This window comes from Callorhinus ursinus, unplaced genomic scaffold, assembly GCF_003265705.2.
Source record: "Callorhinus ursinus isolate GAN/ISIS: 27379988/994484 unplaced genomic scaffold, GSC_fseal_2.0 scaffold38, whole genome shotgun sequence".
NCBI lineage: Eukaryota > Metazoa > Chordata > Mammalia > Carnivora > Otariidae > Callorhinus > Callorhinus ursinus.
Window position 1 is genome coordinate 12,077,178 of NW_027397100.1, and position 18,631 is coordinate 12,095,808.

The 18,631-nt window shown below is 57.7% G+C and overlaps 3 protein-coding genes and 1 long non-coding RNA gene across 7 annotated transcripts in view; 2 read left to right on the plus strand and 2 right to left on the minus strand.

The window, feature by feature from the left end:
• The window catches only part of E2F1 (E2F transcription factor 1), a 22,619-nt gene extending 14,023 nt beyond the window's left edge, over positions 1 to 8,596 (plus strand). Inside the window, exons 2-7 of one of the 2 annotated variants that reach the window (XM_073880541.1) lie at positions 3,990 to 4,080; positions 4,460 to 4,679; positions 5,524 to 5,676; positions 6,738 to 6,852; positions 6,946 to 7,168; positions 7,296 to 8,595. In XM_073880541.1, the coding sequence (XP_073736642.1) occupies positions 3,990 to 4,080; positions 4,460 to 4,679; positions 5,524 to 5,676; positions 6,738 to 6,852; positions 6,946 to 7,168; positions 7,296 to 7,543 (1,050 nt within the window). In that variant the 3' untranslated portion in view covers positions 7,544 to 8,595. Of the gene's footprint in view, positions 1 to 3,989; positions 4,081 to 4,459; positions 4,680 to 5,523; positions 5,677 to 6,737; positions 6,853 to 6,945; positions 7,169 to 7,295 lie in introns of both variants that reach the window. The other variant, XM_025875694.2, reaches the window with a different exon arrangement.
• On the minus strand, positions 3,454 to 18,625 carry LOC141370567 (uncharacterized). The gene is made up of 3 exons (XR_012374722.1): positions 17,757 to 18,625; positions 5,822 to 5,871; positions 3,454 to 3,549 (listed from the first exon to the last, which is right to left on the minus strand). It is a non-coding gene; the product is annotated as an uncharacterized lncRNA (long non-coding RNA).
• The window catches only part of NECAB3 (N-terminal EF-hand calcium binding protein 3), a 16,517-nt gene continuing 7,891 nt past the window's right edge, over positions 10,006 to 18,631 (plus strand). Inside the window, exons 1-6 of one of the 3 annotated variants that reach the window (XM_073880542.1) lie at positions 10,006 to 10,195; positions 11,210 to 11,329; positions 12,154 to 12,178; positions 13,625 to 13,733; positions 14,692 to 14,717; positions 14,930 to 15,027. In XM_073880542.1, coding sequence (XP_073736643.1) covers positions 10,076 to 10,195; positions 11,210 to 11,329; positions 12,154 to 12,178; positions 13,625 to 13,733; positions 14,692 to 14,717; positions 14,930 to 15,027 — 498 coding nt within the window. In that variant the 5' untranslated portion in view covers positions 10,006 to 10,075. Of the gene's footprint in view, positions 10,196 to 11,209; positions 11,330 to 12,153; positions 12,179 to 13,599; positions 13,734 to 14,691; positions 14,718 to 14,929; positions 15,028 to 18,631 lie in introns of all 3 variants that reach the window. The other 2 variants (XM_025876225.2, XM_073880543.1) reach the window with 2 other exon arrangements.
• ACTL10 (actin like 10) lies at positions 16,155 to 17,320 on the minus strand. The gene has a single exon (XM_025876261.2). The coding sequence runs from the start codon at positions 17,222 to 17,224 to the stop codon at positions 16,271 to 16,273; it is 954 nt and encodes a 317-aa protein (XP_025732046.2). The 5' UTR covers positions 17,225 to 17,320; the 3' UTR covers positions 16,155 to 16,270.

Genomic DNA, 18,631 nt, shown 5'->3' on the forward strand with positions numbered 1-18,631 from the left:
CCAGTTTGACTGGCAGAGCCTGTGGGTGAAGGTGGGGTGTGGAAGGCTGGCAGGGGGGCCAGGCCAGCCTGGCAGGATGGGGTCTCAGCAGGGGGCTTGGAGCAAGTGGGAGGGGTGAGGCAGAGCCAGGGCAAGGAGGTGGAAGCTGTCCAACTGCTTATAGGGGCCTGGGTGGCAGCTGGTCCCTGAGGCATCCCGGCAAGTCTCCCCTAACTCCCTTGGCCCCTCGCCCAGTGCTGCCTTCCTTCCGGAATCACCAAGATGCTAATAATAATAACAATGGGAGCCACCATTGTTTTGAGACTGTTTTGTGTGTCAGGCTATGTGCCAAGCACTTCACCCACTTAACTCAGCAACCATCCCGTTTTACAGATAGGGAAGCTGAGACCTAGAGGTGGTAGGTCATTCAGCTAGTGAAATGGTGGGACCAGTCCAGACTTCCTGAGTGGTTAACCAATTAGCCACTGGGATGCTTTGCCTCCTGGGGATGCTAATAGAGGTTGAAGGAAGTTCAGGGACCCTTCTGATGGGTCAAGGGAGGAGGATTGTACCAAGGGGCGGGTCACCTATATCCCAGTGGCTTTTCTCTGCAGGTGCCAGCCTGGGGCCTGGACCTGAAAACTGCATTTAGCTGACTAACTGACAGTACTTAGCCGACCCCCAGGACTGTAGAGGCTGAGCTCCAACCTCAGAGGGACTGCCAGAGACTGGGCTGAGGAAATGTGCGCCACCTCACCCCCAGTGGTGTCAGGGGCAGCCTTTGTGGGCCTGAGCTTTCCATTCATTCAACTGTTATTGAGTTAGTGAACACCCAAGAGGTACTAGACACGGGCAAGCAAGGAGCCTCTGCCCTCACAGCATTGAAGCATTGGGAGCCATTTTCTGCTGGTGGGTGGGGGTGAGGCCTGGCACCATCCTGGAGCCAAAGTCCAGAAACATGGGCCCAGCTTTGGCCCTCCAACACTCCCCCCTCTTGTACCCCTGAGCTGTGGCCTCCACTGACCTTCTGCACTGGCATTGGTTTGGGGCAGTCTTTGAAACAAGCTGCAGGTTCAGCTTCTGCATCAGTGAGCATTCATTGAGCACCTCTTGCATATACAAGGCCCTGTACAATTCAGCCATTTCTCCTGGCCCTTCCCGTCCACTTCTATGCTGTTGTCATGGCTGTTTAAAAAACCAGTTAAATATGATAGACATTTGCTATAGAAAAAGAGTTAAGAGACTAAAAAGCTGAAGGATGCCAACCCCATTTTTCCTTTTGTTTTCTTTTCCTAAGCTTTTTTTTTTTAAAGGTGGTAGCGACAGCTTTCTTTTTCTTAATTTTTAGAAACTGTAGTTTTTCCTTTATTTCTATGTTTAAACAGTGGGTCATCCATACTTTATAGATACCGTAACAGTCCCCTGTGGTTGTCCCCACACACACCCTACAGAGGTTACTCCTAGAAGAGATTCTAAAATATTAGAAACTAAAGCAGAGAAAAATGTTTCATGAGGTTTTTTAATCCAAAAAGGGATCACATAAATGCATTGCCCTCAAATGACGTTTTTCTTGTCATTATGTCTCTGAGAGGATTGTGTCACCCTGCCTTAGTCCTCGACAGCTACGTGGTACTCCGGGGCTGGGGGAGCCACACTTTCTGTGGCTCCCCTTCCACAGGTGGTTGTTGGAGTGGCCCAGATTTTTTCACCAGTGTTCTGTGTGTCTTCACCTCTGCCTTTTTAGGCTCCTGTGCCAAGATCTCTAGAGAGCAGTGGCAGAAATGGACCTCTGCTTGAGCCCTTGCTTTGCGGTGTGGCATTGACCTGTCTTCAGGGGCGGGTAGGGGCCTGAGGAACAGGGAGAAGATGAGGGGTGCCGTTGGCAGGAGCATGCTAGGTTCAAGCCCAAGGGACAAGACTGGCTTTTGGGGGGCTGGCTTCTGGACAAGGCTGCCCGGAGGTCGGGCACGTGGTCCATAGGAACGTGGGCTCTGTGCCAGCTTGTTAGGGCTCACATCCTGGCCCTGCCTCTCACCGACCTTTCTGAGCTGCAGGCCCCTTGGGAAGGGGAGGTCACCACGGCATCTGTTGCAAGGCCTGGGCAGAGGGTTTGATGACTGGATGCAGGTAAAGCCATTCTTTAGCAGTGCTCGGTACACCAGAGGCACTGGGCATGTGCGAGCGCTTCTGTCCCCGGGACACTCGAGGGCATCCCCCAAGGCGCCCGTGAGGAGGGGGGTCTGGGCCTGGCGGCGCACGTTAGTTAACACCAGGCACCACGGAGGACAGTGACGATTCAGGCCCAGCGCCTGCCTCTGAGGGGGCACTGCCCTTCCGGGTGAGGCCAACACCTCTTCGGAAATTTGTAGCAAGAGATAATGTGGGGAAAGGTCGGGTTTGAGGCGCTTTGGCGGGAGAAGCGGCCCGGTCTGTTGCAGGATCAGAAGGACCTAAGTAAGTAAGGTGCCTGCCCACAGAGGTGGGAAGAGTCCGTGCGAAGTGGAGGGAGGCAGGGAGGGCACTGCTAGGAGGGAGCCCCCGTGGGCTAAGGCTTGGAGGCAGAGGTCTGTGAGAAAACCCGTCTGAGCGGAAGTTCATGTGGAGAAGTGGCCGAGGGGGTACTAGGCTGGAGAGGGACAGATGGAGGTGGGGAGATGGCTGAGTGGTCCAGATGGGAGGAGACAGTGGCTGTGGTGATGGGATTTCTTGGCAACCAGGTGTGACGAGGGCACGGCTGCCGAGTGAGGTTCTAGCTCAGGAAACCCTGTGGGTGAGAGAGGGGCAGGTATGGCTGGTGTGGGTCAGGACGGGCCCGAGATGCCTGTGAGACTTCTGGGGCAGTCTCCGTCCTCCAGTGTGTACGCCGGGAGTCCTGGTTCGGCCGCTTCCTGGCCGTCGGGCCTTGGGCCTCTCTGGGCTCCAGTCTCTTTATCTGTAAGATGGAGCCATCATTATTATTTTTAAAGATTGTATTTATTGATTTGACAGAGCGCCGGAGAGCACAAGGCAGGGGGAGTGGGAGAGGGAGACGCAGACTCCCTGCTGAGCAGGGAGCCCGATGCGGGGTGGGATCATGACCTGAGCCGAAGGCAGATGCCCAACTGACTGAGCCACCCAAGCGCCCCAAAACAGAGCCATTATTGTGCTGCTGGTCCATAGGACGGAATGAATTAACATGTGCAAAGCATGCGGTGAGCGCTAACTGCCACCATGTTCATAGAACCAGAGAGGAGGTGACTCGCCCAAAGGACCTGGCTCCTAATGGCTTAAAACAACAAGCACTCAACTAATACAACACTGTATGTTAATGATACTAGAATTGAAATTAAAAACTTAATTAAAATAAAACCCCAGTAACAAACGTTTATTATCCATACAGGCTTGTGGGGCAGGAATTCAGAGGAGACTTAGCCTAGTGCTTCTGGCTCAGGGTCTTGAGGTTGTAGCCAAAATGTTGGGCCAGGCTGCAGTCATCAGAAGGCATGACCAAGGTTGTTTCTAAGACTCATGTTGCTACTGGAGGAGGCCTCAGTGCCTTGCCACTTGGGCCTGTGTGACATGGCCGCGGCTCTGTCCAACATAGAAAAGGAGGAGGAAGCTCCAGTGCGTCTCTGACCCAGTCCAAGAAGTGACTTGTCATCACTTCCATCACACTGCTCCTTAGAAGCAAGTTACCAGCTCTGGCCCATATTTAAGGGGAGGAGAATTAGGCCCCATTTTTGGAAAGGAAGAGTATCAAATTTGCTGACCTACTTTAAAACCACCACAGACACCCAGGGAAGTAGTGGTAGAGCTAGAGCTAGAACTTGAACTCGGGTCTTTTGCCCTCCAGTTGAGTATCTGTCCCATGTGGTAGGATTGTGTCCCCTGGGATCTCCCCCTCCCTCACACACTTGGGGGCCTGGTAGAGAAAGTGGGGCAGGGGTGGCCCAGCAGCACCAAGCCCTGAGCCAGGTCTCTTGTGGCCTTGCTCCTGGTTATCGGGCATCCTCCCGTTGTCTCTGCCACAGGTAAAGCGGAGGTTGGACCTGGAAACTGACCATCAGTACCTAGCTGAGAGCAGCGGGCCAGCCCGGGGCAGAGGCCGCCACCCAGGAAAAGGTACCCACAGAGCTTGGGCTCGGGCAGGCCCTCTGACCGGGCCCAAGTTGGGGGTGTGGACAGACAGACATGCTTGCAAAGTAAGCTCTGGTCTGTCAGGCCTGGACCTGAGCCAGGCCTCTGGGGGCCCCGAGGGGCAGCTGGAGTGGCTGCCTGGCATGGCTTCCCTAGGCCCTGGGGGGTGGGGAGTTCCCCAGCCAGAAGAGGAATGTCGTGTGGTTGGCAGGCAGCAGGCCCAGGCCCTCGCTGTTGGCTTCGCCAGGGGGAAGGAGCCATCTGCCCATCCCACCCCCATCTTCCTGCCCTGCACTGCCGGGAAGGCTAGCCTGCCTGGGTGTGGGGGTGGTGCTGAGGGAACCTTCCTTGCCTGGACCCCCAGGTGTGAAATCCCCAGGGGAGAAGTCACGCTATGAGACCTCGCTGAATCTGACCACGAAACGCTTCCTGGAGCTGCTGAGCCGCTCAGCTGATGGCGTTGTTGATCTGAACTGGGCGGCCGAGGTGCTGAAGGTGCAGAAACGGCGCATCTACGACATCACCAATGTCCTCGAGGGCATCCAGCTCATTGCCAAGAAGTCCAAGAACCACATCCAGTGGCTGTAGGTACCAGCCACTCTGGAGGGCAGGCAAGAGGCCGAGGCCCCGGGGCCAGGCCAGCGTGCAGGAGCTGATAGCGATCTCCACCGTGACTTGTCCACATCCTCGTCATCTCGCTGGGGAAACCAAGGCTTAGAGGGGGAGGTGGCTTCTCTGAGGAAAGTCCACAGATCTTACATCTGCAGCTCAATGCACCGTCATGTATTTCTTCGCCTGGGGAGCCACCATCCAGATCAGGGTGAAGAACGTGTCCAGCACCACAAAAGTTCCCTGTGCTCCTTCCCAGTTGTTGCCCACCCCTCGTCCCCTTAGGTGATGACTATTCTGCCCTCTGTTGCCATCAGTGGGATTGTCTTAACACAACTGTTTGATTCTTGTTAATTCTTGTTTCAGTTTTCCCCTCTCACCTCCTTCCCTGGCCTTCCTACTCCCTTCTCTTTGACACCTCTTCCTTTTCAGTTTTTGGTGGATCATTCCATTCTGTACCATTTTTTTTCTTTCTACTCGACCACACGTCTTGGAAGTGCGTCCATGTCTGTATATCTTATATTCCCGGCCTTTTATACAACCGGATAGTATTCCAAGGCATGCCTGTGCCGTCATCTACTTAGCCTGCCCCCTGTGAGGGACGTGTCGGTATTCACAGCCATTCAGGCCCGACTTTGGAGCCCAGCCGGGCTGACTTGGAGCCCAGCTTCCGCCCTCTGCCATTTCCCAGCCAAGGAGCCAGACCCAGAGAGGGACGAGGGCTTGCTTGGGCCTTACAGAATGGGCAGCAGCAGACTAGGTGCTGAGGGTTAGGGCTCCTGGGCCAGGAGCTGCAAACCCTCCGTTTGCTTCCTGCAGAGGCAGCCACGCGGCAGTAGGGATCGGTGGGCGGCTTGAAGGACTGACCCAGGACCTCCGGCAGCTGCAGGAGAGTGAGCGGCAGCTGGACCACCTGATCCACGTCTGCACCACACAGCTGCGGCTGCTGTCTGAGGACTCCGACAGCCAGCGATATCCTTGGACTGTGGGGGGTGCTGCTGCGGGGGACAGAACTGGCGGTGGGGCCCCATCCAAGTGGGACTAGGGAGGCGACCCCGGGCCCTGGATTCAGGAAGGGGCTCTGGCTTTGGATGCCAGCTCTGGGCTGAGCACTTACTCGGTGTTAGGCTGGACAAATTACAGGACGTCTTGGAGCCTCAGCTTCATCTGTAAAAGGGGAAAGTAATCAATCACCAAACTGTGCAGACTAAAACAAGAAACCCTAGTACGAACAGTAGCAAACATTTATTTAGTAGTGATTTGGTACATGGCAGTAGCTTCAAAGTTAGAGATTGAAGTTCTTATTTGCCTTTCATTCACAAAAATAGAAACTTTTTAAGATTTTATCTTTAAGTAATCTCTATACCCAACATGAGGCTCAAACTCACAACCCCGAGAAGAGTCCCACGCTCCACTGACTGAGCCAACCAGGCGCCGCTAGAAACTTTATTTTAAAATAAGTGTTTTTTTGTTTGTTTGCTTTTTTTAGTGAATACCCAATTATGTGGGGTTTTTGTTTTTGTTTTTTCTTAAGATTTGAGGGGGGAGCGGGAGAGCGCATGCGTGTGAGAGAGCACAAGAGCAGGGGGAGGGAAAAGGGGACTCCCTGCTGAACAGGGAGCCCAATGTGGGGATCATGACCTGAGCTGAAGGCCGATGCTTAACTGACTGAGCCACCCAGGCGCCCCCCAAATTATGTTTATAAGTTTTGGAGACAACCACCAGCTGACACCAAGGTCACGGGTCAGAATAAATTCTCAGCACCAGGTGTGGCGTTGTGTTAAGTAATTTACATGAAATTATTGCAGGCAGCCATCATTACTTTGGGATTTTGTGGGTAGAATGATCTCATTGTACAGATGTGGAAATTGAAGCTCAAGGGCGTGAGACGGTCTCAAGCACCAACTACGTGCCAGGCTCTGGGGTGGGGTATGGAGAGCACAGAACAAACTAAGTAGGTATGGGCTCTTAATGAACTGTCTGGGTGGGTGACCACAGAGGTCAGAGGTCATATGGTCCTTGACTCCACCAACCCTGGCCTACGTGACCTGCCAGGACCTTCGTAGCATCGCAGACCCTGCAGAGCAGATGGTCATGGTGATCAAGGCCCCTCCCGAGACCCAGCTCCAAGCTGTAGACTCCTCAGAGGTGAGATCAGGACTCCAGACCTGCCCAGGACAGGCTGGGCGGGGTTGGTGGTCAGCTGAGCCTCCATTTACCCTGCCTGCTGCCTCCACCCAGACCTTTCAGATCTCCCTTAAGAGCAAACAAGGCCCCATTGACGTTTTCCTGTGCCCTGAGGAGACTGCAGGCGGGATCAGCCCTGGGAAGACCCCATCCCAGGGGACAGCTTCTGGGGAGGAGGACCGGGCAGTTCACCCTGCCACCACCGTGCCACCGCCATCATCTCCCCCTTCGTCCCCCGCCGCGGATCCCAGCCAGTCCCTGCTCAGCCTGGAGCAAGGTGGGTGAAGGGGGGGTGGGGGTGGGTGGGTCAGGGTCCCTCTCCCAGCGGGGTGGGCAGCCACGATAGCCCCCTCTACCCTCCCTGCGGGCCGTCCCCGGCCTGTGATGCTCCCCCGTCTCCCCAGAACCTCTGCTTTCCCGGATGGGCGGCCTGCGGGCCCCCGCGGACGCGGACCGCCTGTCCCCGCTGGTGGCGGCCGACTCGCTCCTGGAACATGTGCGGGAGGACTTCTCCGGCCTCCTCCCGGAGGAGTTCATCAGCCTGTCCCCCCCTCAGGAGGCCCTCGACTACCACTTTGGCCTTGAGGAGGGTGAGGGCATCAGAGACCTCTTCGACTGTGACTTTGGGGACCTTACCCCTCTGGATTTCTGACGGGGCTTGGGGGGGACCAGGGTCTCCTGAGATGCCCACCCTGTCTTTGCAGCCCTGGAGCCCCCTGCCCCTGGCCGTCCTCCCAACCCAATTGGAAACGTTTAATTTATACCCCTCTCCCCTATCTCCAGAAGCCTCTAGCTCTGGAGTCTGGCTACTTGCCAGGAGGCTGAGCAAGCCAGGAAGGGAAGGATTCTGTTTGTGGTGTGTATGTGCATGCACCCAACACCCAACATGTGTGTACACGGGGTGAGTGGTGTGTGAGCATGTGTGTGTGCATGTACCGGGGAATGAAGGTGAACACATCTGTGCGTGCACTGAAAACACGCCCCAGTGTGTCCACGTGTGTGTGCATGAGTCCATGTGTGCGCGTGGTGGGGGCTCTAACTGCACTTTTGGTCTCCTTGCTCCAGGGGCCCCACGAGGCCCAGGGTGGCCACCTGCCCCCAGAATCCTGTGTGCTGACCAGGCCAGGTGGCGAGGCCTTGGCCTGCTTGTTTGCAGGACAGCCAGAGCACTTCTGTCGTCTTAAAGGTTTTTCTGATCGAAGCTTTAATGGAGCGTTATTTATTTATCAAGGCCTCTTTGGCAAGCCTGGGGCACCAGCAAAGGGTAGGAGGGATGTGGGACTGATGCCCCAACTCCCTATACCCCTGAGCGGGGCAGGGGTCCCTGAGCTGTTCTTTGCCCTACTCCGAAGGAGGTGAGGCCCGAGCGGTTTATTTATTGGGAAAGTGAGGGAGGGAGACTGACTGACAGCCATGGGTGGATCAAGGGGGTGGTCCCTCCCCAGGGGGTCACTGCAGGGCCCCAACTGCCCCCCAGGATGGATGTGAGATGGGAAAGGTGAGTGGGGGACCTTCACTGACAAGGTGGGCAGGAGGGGTGGGTGAAGGGCTTCCGCTAGCCCAGACCACAGGGGCCCCTCTGCCCCACTCATTGCTCTGCCCCCCCCCCCCCAATCTGCACTTTGATTTACCTTCCTAACCGCTCTGTTCCCTCCTGCTTTGGTTTTAATAAATATTTTGATGGTGTTTGGGCTGGGTTTCGGGACTATGTACTGGGAGCAGACCTGGGGGTGGGAGAGGTCCTGGTTGCTGGGAAAACGCCCCTTGTCTACTTTTCCTCTCCCTGCCCCTGCTTGGTTTCATTTCATTTGAGCCCCACAGCCACAGGAAAGCTAGGCTTTGTCACCATTTTTGTCCTAATCTTAAAAACTGATCCAGTGAAGTAGTAAGTGAACTCCCCTCCTTTCCCCAGAGTCCCATAGAGGCCACTCTGATTGCTGTGTTCCTTCCAGATGTTTCTGGGCATTTGTAAACCCGCAACAAATAATTACAACAGGATGTTTCTGTGTCAGGTTGAAAGAACCTGACACGTTCTGGGGACACATGTTCCCTCCTGGGCCTCTCAGGGTTGTCTGGAGGAGATTTATTAGACCAATGAGAAAATCAGAGGGCTTCCTGGAAGAGGTGATGCTTGAGCTGAGAGCTGTGGGATAGAGTTAACAGAGGAGGCAAATAGGAACACACGTAGCAGACAGGGCAATGTGGACAAAGGCCCTGGGGCAGGAGGGAGCAGGGCACAGAGGACCGGAGAGAAGCCAGTGTGGAGTCCTGAGGTGAGGGTCAGAGTAGAGAGAAGTTCAGACTCACTGGTGAGTGTGCGATAGCAATGACATCCTGTTTTGTATTTTAAAAGTTCCCTTTGGCTGCTGTGTGGAAGATGAAGAGCCAGAATGGCAGAGGGGCGGGGGGAGAGAGGGCTGAATTGAATTTGAAAGGGGGAGCCGAGGCGGGCTGGGAGGCAGTCCACACAGACCTGTTTAACCCCTAGGTGAGCTTCCTCTGAGCCAGTTCCTATTCTAAGCCCTTTACAGTCCGTAGGTGAGTCCCCACAATCATCCTTTACGGATTGCGGGGGTCAGGATTACTAGGATTACCCCCATTTTGCAGAAAAGGATGCAGACGCTCAGAGGTGAAGTCCCTTGCAGGTCTCACGCACAAGGTGTCACTCTGTTGTACCGCAGTTTGCTGACCCTACAGCGGTGTGGGACCTGCCCTTGCTGGGCACGCGGTGCGACCCCTTCCATTCTGTTCCCGGCTGTGGAGCACTCCCGAGCCGCCAGGCACGCGCACAGCCAGTCCGAGCTGGAAGCGACCCCCGGGTGGTTCCTGGCTCCACAGTCGCCAACGCTCCGGGAGGCTCTGGTAGCAGAACCGCGGAGGCGAAAGGTGTTGGGAGTTCTACTACGTGTAGCTCCTGCCCACCTGAAGGCTGGAGTCGGCTTTTCCAGTCTGGAAAGCGAGGCCCTCGGGAAGGGTGGGGGGGAGGGAGCCTCCGTGGCCCGCTGGGCGGGGAGCGGGGTGGGGGGTGGAGCCAAGCGGGGCGGGGCGGGGGGCGGGGCCCTAGATGTCCGGGTCGGCGCCAATGGGCGGGCGGCCCCCCAGGTCCGGGGCGGCGGCGGCGGCGGCAGCGTCCAGAAGCGGGAGCCGCAGCCGAGCGAGCCGTTGCCGAGTGGCTAGCGGCGCCATGGCGTGCGCGGGGCTGCTCACCGTGTGCCTGATCCGGCCGCCCGCGCCCGAGCCCCGGCGGCCCCCCGCGCCCCTGCCTGCCGCCGCCGGGCCCGCCGGACACGCGCTCTTCCAGGACGTGAGTGGGGCGCGGGCGGGGGGCGCGGGCCCTGTGGCCCTGGGGTTGTCGCTGTCTATCCAGCTCTGTCCTTTCTCTTCCGGTGTCTCGCTGGGCTCTGTCTCTCGCTGTCTCTCCTTGCCCCCGGCTCTGCGTCTGTGTGTGCATGTCTCTCCCTCCCGGTCTGTTTGGGCCCCTGCTTCGTTCCCGGGGTCTCTGCTTCTCGCTGTCTCTCTCCGACCCTGCTGTCTCCGTTCTCCCTCATCGTTTCCATTGTGTCCGTTCTCTGTCTCTCCCCTTGTCTCCTGGTTCGGGGTCACTGCCCCTGCTGTCCCCCCACCCCCACGTCCACCCTGTCTATGTGTCTGATGCCGTGGGGACGGTTAACACTCGATCACAGGAGCAGTCCTCTCTATGGCAACCCTAGGCTGGGCTGACCCGGGCACGGGAGCCCGGAAGAATAAACAGCCTCCTGACTTCTGACCCAGTGCTGACCCCAGGAGTCCCTCAGATCTGACCCAGGGGCCGTGGGGTCCCACAGCTGGTCAGGATTGCGCGCAGTGGTCTGTACGTCCCTCCTGTGGGTGGCAGGTGGGCCTGCAGCCCCCTGGGGGCACCAACATGGAGCAGCCTAGCGGGGCCTCGGTCCCTGCCCCGAGCCCCTTCCCCCCTTTCACCCTAGTGCTCAGCCCCTCCTGGCCCACTCATGCCCCGACTTTCAGAGGTCTCCGCCTGTGGGGAAGCTGGTGCTCCTGTCCCTTCCCTGCTGTCCCCAGTGACTCAGCACCTTGACCACAGTCCTCCTGGATGGAAGGGACCTGTCTGTCCTGCTTCCCAGATGGAAAAACCAAGGCCCGACGAGGTCAGACTATGTTTGCGATCACACATGGAGGCAGATGGATGCTAGGGCGTGGCCCCAGATGTCCTCACTCCTAGTGTCGCACCCCATCTCCATCTGCCCCAGTCAGGCCACACTGGGCTGCTGTGTGACCCTGAGCCAGTGGCAGGCCTTCTGTGAGTCAGGTTTCTGGCCAGGGGTTAGATTCATGCCAGTGCTTCACTGGCCCAGAGCAAACAGCTGGAGAGGAGTGGCTTTCAGGAGCTGGAGCTGCTAGGCGTTCTCTGTCCAGGCTTTGGCCTGCCCCTTCTCGCCAGGTGTGTTGGTCTCCCATTTGCTGGGCTGCTTTGGGTGATGTGGGAGTCTCTGGTCCCTGAACATGTCTTGACTCTGCTCCTCTCTGTCCGCCTCTGTTGCCCTTCATCTCTGCTTCTCTGTAAATGCAGTCTGTCCACCCTTGCTCTCTGCCACTCACTTCCCCTTGCACATGTACGTACATACACACACACATATACGTGAGCCTGCCCGAGGCCTTCACAGAGTCAGACTCAGAGGAAGCCCCAGCCCTGAAAGGGTTAACCCCAGGCATCCACAAAGAAAGGACTAGCCACTGCCCGCATATCAGGGTCTTAAACAAGCACCTAGGGAAACAGCCTTGAACAGGCAGAGTCTGGGATGGACCATGGCCATGCTGCAGAGTTGGGGGGTTCAGATCTGGGACAAGGGCCCAGGAACTGGGCCCATCTCCCTTCCTTCCTCAAGCTGGGACTGTGCCAAGGGCTGATGCATCAGACAGAATCCAGGGTAGACTCTAGGTATGGGAGGTGGGGGTGCCGGAAGCTGGCCTGGAGCACCTGCCATGAGGGTGCTTGGTGGGGGGACCTGGCTGTTGGGAGACCCAGGAGGTCTCCCTGCAGGAGAAGTGAGCAAGTGGTGGGACCTGCTGTGTGATCTTCCTGTGCCCCTCTTGTTGGAAAACCTCCTGCAGGGCTGATCTGGGCAGGGAGTTGGGACCAGGCTGGGCAGGAGGAAGGGTGAGGTGGGGGCAGCCTGGCCAGCTGGGGCCCTAGTGAGTTGGGTGGGGGCCTCTTGCCTCCTAGGCAGCACTCACAGTTCCCATCTATGCCCCTTTGTCCTCTAGGTTTTCCACAGAGCAGACAAGAATGGTAAGTGTGTCTTCCCCTGGGTCCACGGTATAGGGAAGGGTGGGAGACATCAGGGAGGTCAGGGGAGTGTGGGGTTTGGGGGTACAGCCTAGAATGGAGAAGACTCTTGAGGAGACCCAAATCAGGAAGGTCACTCAAGGCATCCTTCCCAGAGGGAGTGCTGTTTGGAGTTGAGCTTGGCAGGATGGAGAGTGGAGGGAATGTGGTTTAGTCAGAGGCTGGAGGTGGGGGTGTCCTCTAACACAGTGCCCTGGCACAGTTGTGGGTAACTCTTCTATATGACTTCATGTTGTCCTCACATCTGTCAGCTAGGTGGGAACTCTTCACCCCATTTCACAGACGAAGGAGCAGAAGCCCAGAGAGGTGAAGTGGGTGGCCTAAAGTCACAAAGCCTTTTAAGTGGTGGGACTTGAACCAGGGTCTGTGTGATGCTTTGTCTCAGGTTCCCTGTGTAAGGGGCTTGGAAAGGTGGGGTGATGGAGATGAGGCCCTAGATCTTTAGAGGGCTCAGTAACTTTCTGTATGACCAGCCACCTGGACCCAGGGAGGGCTTGCACAGGATGGTGCTGGGTCCAGAGAATCCGCTTCCCCTGCCCTGGGTCCTGGGCAGTCTCAGACCCGGGTCTGGGAAAACCTTGAAAGCTAAAGCAGGAGCCCTCAAGGGAGCCCGGAAGCAAGTTGCTGCCCACAGGTGACTTGGAGCAGCCCACTGTGCCCTGATTGGCCGGGTGAGGGTCTGAGCTGAGGCAGCCAGTCAGCCTCGGCCTCACTTCCGTCTGGGGTCTTCAGACCCTTTTGTGTAAGCCTCCTAGAGACAGGATCGTGTCCCAACTCACTGATCAGGACATCTGGATCACAGCGTCCTGTCTGGGGAGGCTCAGACCCTCCCCCAGCCCTGCTCCCCCAACCCCATCTGCTTACAGACCTTACAGGCCAAATCCCCAGTGTCTTTGGCCATTGCACTGTTGATTAGACTGTTACGAGGTCCCTGCATAGAGGAGGTTATTCCCTGCTGCTTCTTGCAGGGGCTCCAACTCTTAGGAAGATCTCATCTGCCTCCCAGTGGCTTCTCTGTGAAGGGCGTGGGTCCCGACCAGCCTGGAGCCAGGCTGGCCGGCAGAGACTCAGCCCCCAAGTCCTCCGAGTGACGTCTAGGTCCTGCCATGATCTGGCCGTGTCCCAGGCTGTTCATTTGCATCTTCACTTGGCAAACATGTATTGAGTCCTGATGTAATGCGACGTGTACGCTGCCCTGTCCCTTAGGTGCCTGGAAAGTGGACCCTGCTGCCTTGGTGGGCACCTCCAGGGACCCTTTTGTCTCCAACAGCCAGGTCCCCCCACCAAGCTCAGAATTCCACTCCACCTGGCTGAGTAGTCGTTAGGGGAGGTCTGAATCTGGTGGCAGGGGTCAGGGATACCAGCTCTGCTCCCTGCCCCCCCCCCCAGATGATGGTAAGCTCTCATTTGAGGAATTCCAGAATTACTTTGCTGATGGGGTTCTCAGCCCTGGGGAGCTGCGGGAGCTGTTCAACGGCATTGATGGGCACTCCACCAAGTAAGTACGAGAGGGGGTGGGTGAGCCGTGGGTAGATGTGAGGCTAGGTTATCCCAGCCGCACTGTGTCCCCTGCTGCCTCAGTTCCTTATGGAGGATGGGGGGTTGCATAGGGAGAGAGGTGCCGGGGCCCGATGCCAACTTCACCCGCCCACTCACCCCCCTCCCTGGCTCCAGCCTTGTCCATCACACTCCTTCCAGCTGGGACCCCAAAATAGCCAGGTCTGAGTCACCGCCCATGGTTCAGCCCACAGTGTCCCCCCTCCCCATTCCCGCTTCCTGCAGGGACCAGAGGATGCCAGCTTCCACCCGTGGATGCAAGTGCGCCAACACGCACTTACCTCCCCGTGTGTGTTCCTTAGCGGCAGTTGCACGCTTTCCTCCCTGTGCTTCCTCACATGCGTGCACATGCACACACAGCTGTCCCTCCCTGTCCCCTCGCATCTCCTTAGAAATAATTCCAGACTCTGGGTCAGCATTCAAGGTTGCCGTGCCCTTCCCTATTCTGGAGCCTGAGCCAGACCTTTTTATCTGCAGTGCCGCCACCTCCCCACCACCAGACACTCCAGTCAAATCCCTTGTCCTTCAATGCCTAACTAAAGCAGCCTCCCCCGGGAAGCACTCCCTAACCTACCAAGTAATACCCTGTGCTTTCTCTGGACTTCCCCAGACCTGGCTTCCCCTTCCCAGCTCTGACCCCTCCTCTCTGGCCTGTGTCCACATTTCTCTCCCTGGGCCTGAAAGCCCCTTGGAGGCCAAGAGTGGGTCTGAATTTTTACCCTCCGTAGTACCCTCGCTGCCCCTCTCGGCCCACTGAGCCACTTCACCTGGGGTAGAGGCAGGAGTAGCCTCCGCATCAGGCTGAGCTGGGCAGGTGGTGGGAGGGGCATTGGCTTCAGAGTCCCAGGTCTCAGGCTTATGTCTGTGGGACTGAAGGGTGCCTTTTCTTTTCCCCACAGCAATTTGGAAACAGAGAGACTGTGTGGTGAGTAGGCCCACGGGAGCTCCGGTCTCCTGGGACCCCTGGGCAGGTGGGCAAGATGAGAGGCTGTTCCTCCTCTCCTAATGGAACAGGATGGGCTTGGCTCAGGATATGAGGCCTGGTTGGCTGCAGAGGAATTCCAGGTTGGGGTAAATGAGGCCATGGAGCAGGTGGGGGGTGGTCCGGGAACCTTTGAGCACCTCCTCTGCCCACAGACTATTTCTCAGAACACCTGGGTGTCTACCGGCCCGTGCTGGCTGCCCTGGAGTCGCTGAACTGTGCAGTGCTCACTGCCATGGACACCACCAAGCTGGTGAGTGGAGGGCTTGATGCTGGAAGGCTGGGAACAAGGGCAGGGGTGTCTGCTGTGCTGTGGGAGCCTCCGCTGCCACAGCTCAGGGCTTGGGTTCAAATCATGACTCTCTTGCTTCCTAGCTGTGCACCTTTATCTCTCTGGGCCTCAGTTTTCTCATCTGTAAACTGGGGATAATAATAGAGCTTACCTGCATACGTTTGGTGTGACAGTTAAATGAGAGTGAAGGCAGGGATTTTTGCCTTTCTTGTTCTCGGCTCTTATTTCCAGCACCCAGCACTGTGCCTGGCACACAGAAGCCACTTAATACCTAGAGCTGCTGCTGCTGTTGTTTCTGTTATTGGCGAGGCCTAACTCTTGTGGGGTATGGCGCCCAGGACCCAGCAGGGATGGGGTGGGAGGTGGGGCATGCTCACACACCGCCACAGGCCCACGCTGGTGTGTGGAACTTGGGGGTGGGGGGCAGGGCCTGGCCCAAGGACATGGGTAAAGCTGGTATGTGTTCCCCCAAGTGTTTGTATGCACGTGTGGCCACCTGTGCGTATAAGCACAAACAGTGCTCACAGCCAGGGCTCTAGGCTCTTGGATAGTGACTTCGAAAACACAAGCCACACCTCCCTTTGTGTGTTTCTTTTAAGAAATGTCTCCACCCCGCTTTGTCCCATAGCTCTTAATAACGAGGCAAGGAGGGAACAGGGAGGCGGCCCAGGATTGTGCCTGACCTCACTTTTTACAGAAGGGGAAACTGAGGCCCTCAGTGAGTCAATGATCAGCTGAGGACAGGGCTTCCTTTTCTGGCTGCTTCCACATGCGATTTTGACGTTTTCAAAGGGTCACCCCTGGAAGCTTTGCATAGGATGGGAATCCAAGCAGTACTGGGTGAGGGGTTGACGTGTTGTAACTATTTCCATATCTGTGGCCTGAACACAAGTGCAGGTGTTGCATTCCTTGTTGCCATGGAAACGGCCCTGGGGGTAGGCACCTGGACTGGTATTCTCTGAACTGGCACTGGTTAGGGTAGATTCAAACTGCAGGTCGAAGTGAGGGTCCTAGAGGTCCAGACCACCTCCTCCTGGCTCAGGAAGAGTTAGGGGCCACCCATCGGCACATGAAGACTCTGCCAGCTCTGATCACTTGAGACTTTTATCTGGAACTCAGTGCCTCCGACGGAGTATAGCTCAGCCCACCGAGCCTCCCCCTCCGCAGCCCCCCCGGTGGCGCCTCCTCTCCAGTACAGCGTGACTCAGTCGAACACTTCGTGCACCAGCCGGGAGCCACACTCCTGGTACATGGCCCGAGTTATCCAGCGGCACTGGAAGGAGCGCAGCGAGGCCACCATGGAGCCGCCTGTCCATACTGCTGTGCCACGCCCAGGCGCCGCCACCAGGCACGGCCTCAGCGCCCCGTAACCGTGCCTCCGGCACTGCGCCTCCAGCTCCATTTCCAGGCGCTTGGTGAAGCCAGGGAAGAGTGTGGAGCCACCGGCCAGCACCACGGTGTCAGCCAGCCGCTTCCGGAGCGTTGCGGGAACCTTCTGCAGTGCCCGGAAGACCAGTGCGGGCAGGCCCGGCCTGGCCTGGCCTAGCAGACTCGGCTGGAAGATGGGTTCTGGGCAGCGGAAGCGCTCGCTGCTGAGACAGACGGAGCACCCATTGCCTAAGCAGAAACTGACCGGATGGTGGCGGTCAGGGTTACGAAGGTCCCCCTCAAAGTCCAGTGACACATAGCAGTAGCGTTTCTTGAGCTGTGTGATGGCCTTGCGGGGCAGGGCCTGCAGCTGTAGGTGGGGGCATGCTGCCACCAGCAGGTCCCGCAGGTAGCGTGATAGGGTGCTGCCTGCCACGTCCAGCCGGAACGTGGCCTCGTGCCGCGCGTGGCCCGCATAGATGGGCGTGGCGTGGCACACGCCCGCGCCTGCCTCCACGGCCAGCCCGCTGAACGCGCCAGTGGAGCAGAGCGCCAACAACGCTGTGCTGGCCATGTGGCACGCGGGCACTGCCAAGGTCTCGAACAGCAGCTCGGCTATCCTGTCGCGGCCCGCTGGCGGCGCCGACGGCGAATCACTCACTAGCACGGGCCACTGCTCCGGGCACACCCGCAGGCCGCCCACCAGCAGGCGCTCCCACAGCCCCTCCAGCGCCTCCCAGTCCACCACCACGCCGTGCTTGATGGGGTGCGCCCGCGCCACGCCACCCATCAGCTCGCCGCCCAGTGCCCCCGGCGGCACCGGCCGGTCCCAGCTGGGCACCAGGCTGGAGCTCTTCAGCACCAGGCGCGGCTGGTGCTCGCCCGCGAAGCCCGCCTTGATGAAGCCCGAGCCCTGGTCTATGACCACCGCCACGCGGCCCAGCGAGGGCGGCCGACGGACCCGCCTGCTTCCAGACACCGATGCCACCGTGGCTTTCTGGGCTCCGCCCCGCCGCGTGCCTGAGGCTCCGCCCGCCTTTCAGCTCTTGGCTCTGGCCCCAGGCCTAAGTCCCGGCCTTTCTGGCCACAGAACTAGGGCTCTCAATTCTTGGCTGCAGCCTCTGGTCTGGAGCTCCCACTCTTCCCGTCAGACTGGACGTCCCTTTTCAGCTCTTGGCTCCGCCCACGGGCCCGAGGCCCCGCCCCCGGCTCAAGGGCCAGTCTCCCGCTCTCAGCGGGCTTCCGCGCTTCAGACCTTCTTTGCCCTCCTGTGGCTCCAGACTCAAGACTCCACCTTGCACCAGACCCGCCTGAGGACTCACCTCCGCTGCGCGGCCCACTCATTCGGCCCTGGCGGAGGTGGATGATGAGAGGGCCGCATCAAATCCTAAATAAGGAGAAGCTGCCCGGAGCAGCATAACTCTTAACAATGAAGGGGCCTTGTGGCAATGTTCTGGGGACATATATCCTCCCGTGGGGACCCAGGAGTCCAGCCCAGTCCTTGAGCCCCAGGCGGTCTCCTGGCACCTCTCTCCTGGCCTTAAGTCTTTCCTGGTTGTGTTGGTGGAACGGGGTGGTCAGAGAAGGAAGGAAAAGAACTTGGATTGGACTCATTGTGACCTCAGTCCTCAGTACCTGCTGTGCTTCCTTCCCCACAGCCCTCTCCATCCATGAAAACTCCCTGGACACATCTACTCTCCTGGGACAAGGCCAAAAGCAGTGATTTTGGCATTGGGGTATCTGGCCTCAGCTGCACAACCAGTCTGATTCCCTCCCCAAACCACTTCAGATTATCTGATGTATTCTGGCTAGATGTACAGCCAACCACCCTCCCCCTTCCCTGCCCCAATCCAGTGCTGATGAGAAAGCTCTTAATCACAGATCTACAGCCACTCTGAGGACCTCTGTGTTCAGCCCTGAGGGGCCCAGACAGTCCACACAGGGACCCTACCTTCAGGGCCTTCCATGTATGGACTCTTGTGGACCTGAATTTGTGACTCAGTTCTGAAGACCACGACTCATTGTTTGCCCCTGAGCAAGTCCTAATTTCTCTCTGGGCTCAGTTTCTTCCTCCAAAAGGTAGTTCTAATCCTCACACAGGAAATTTCCTAGGCCACTTGTCTCTGCAGAGTCTATTCTCCTTAGGACCATTTTGGTTTCAAGTAGGAGAGCTACTCAGGTGAACTTAAGCTAAAAT

Bases quoted from the DNA above. Each gene is read 5' to 3' on its own strand.
- ACTL10 (XM_025876261.2), bottom strand. From the start codon at position 17,224: ATGGGTGGCGTGGCGCGGGCGCACCCCATCAAGCACGGCGTGGTGGTG.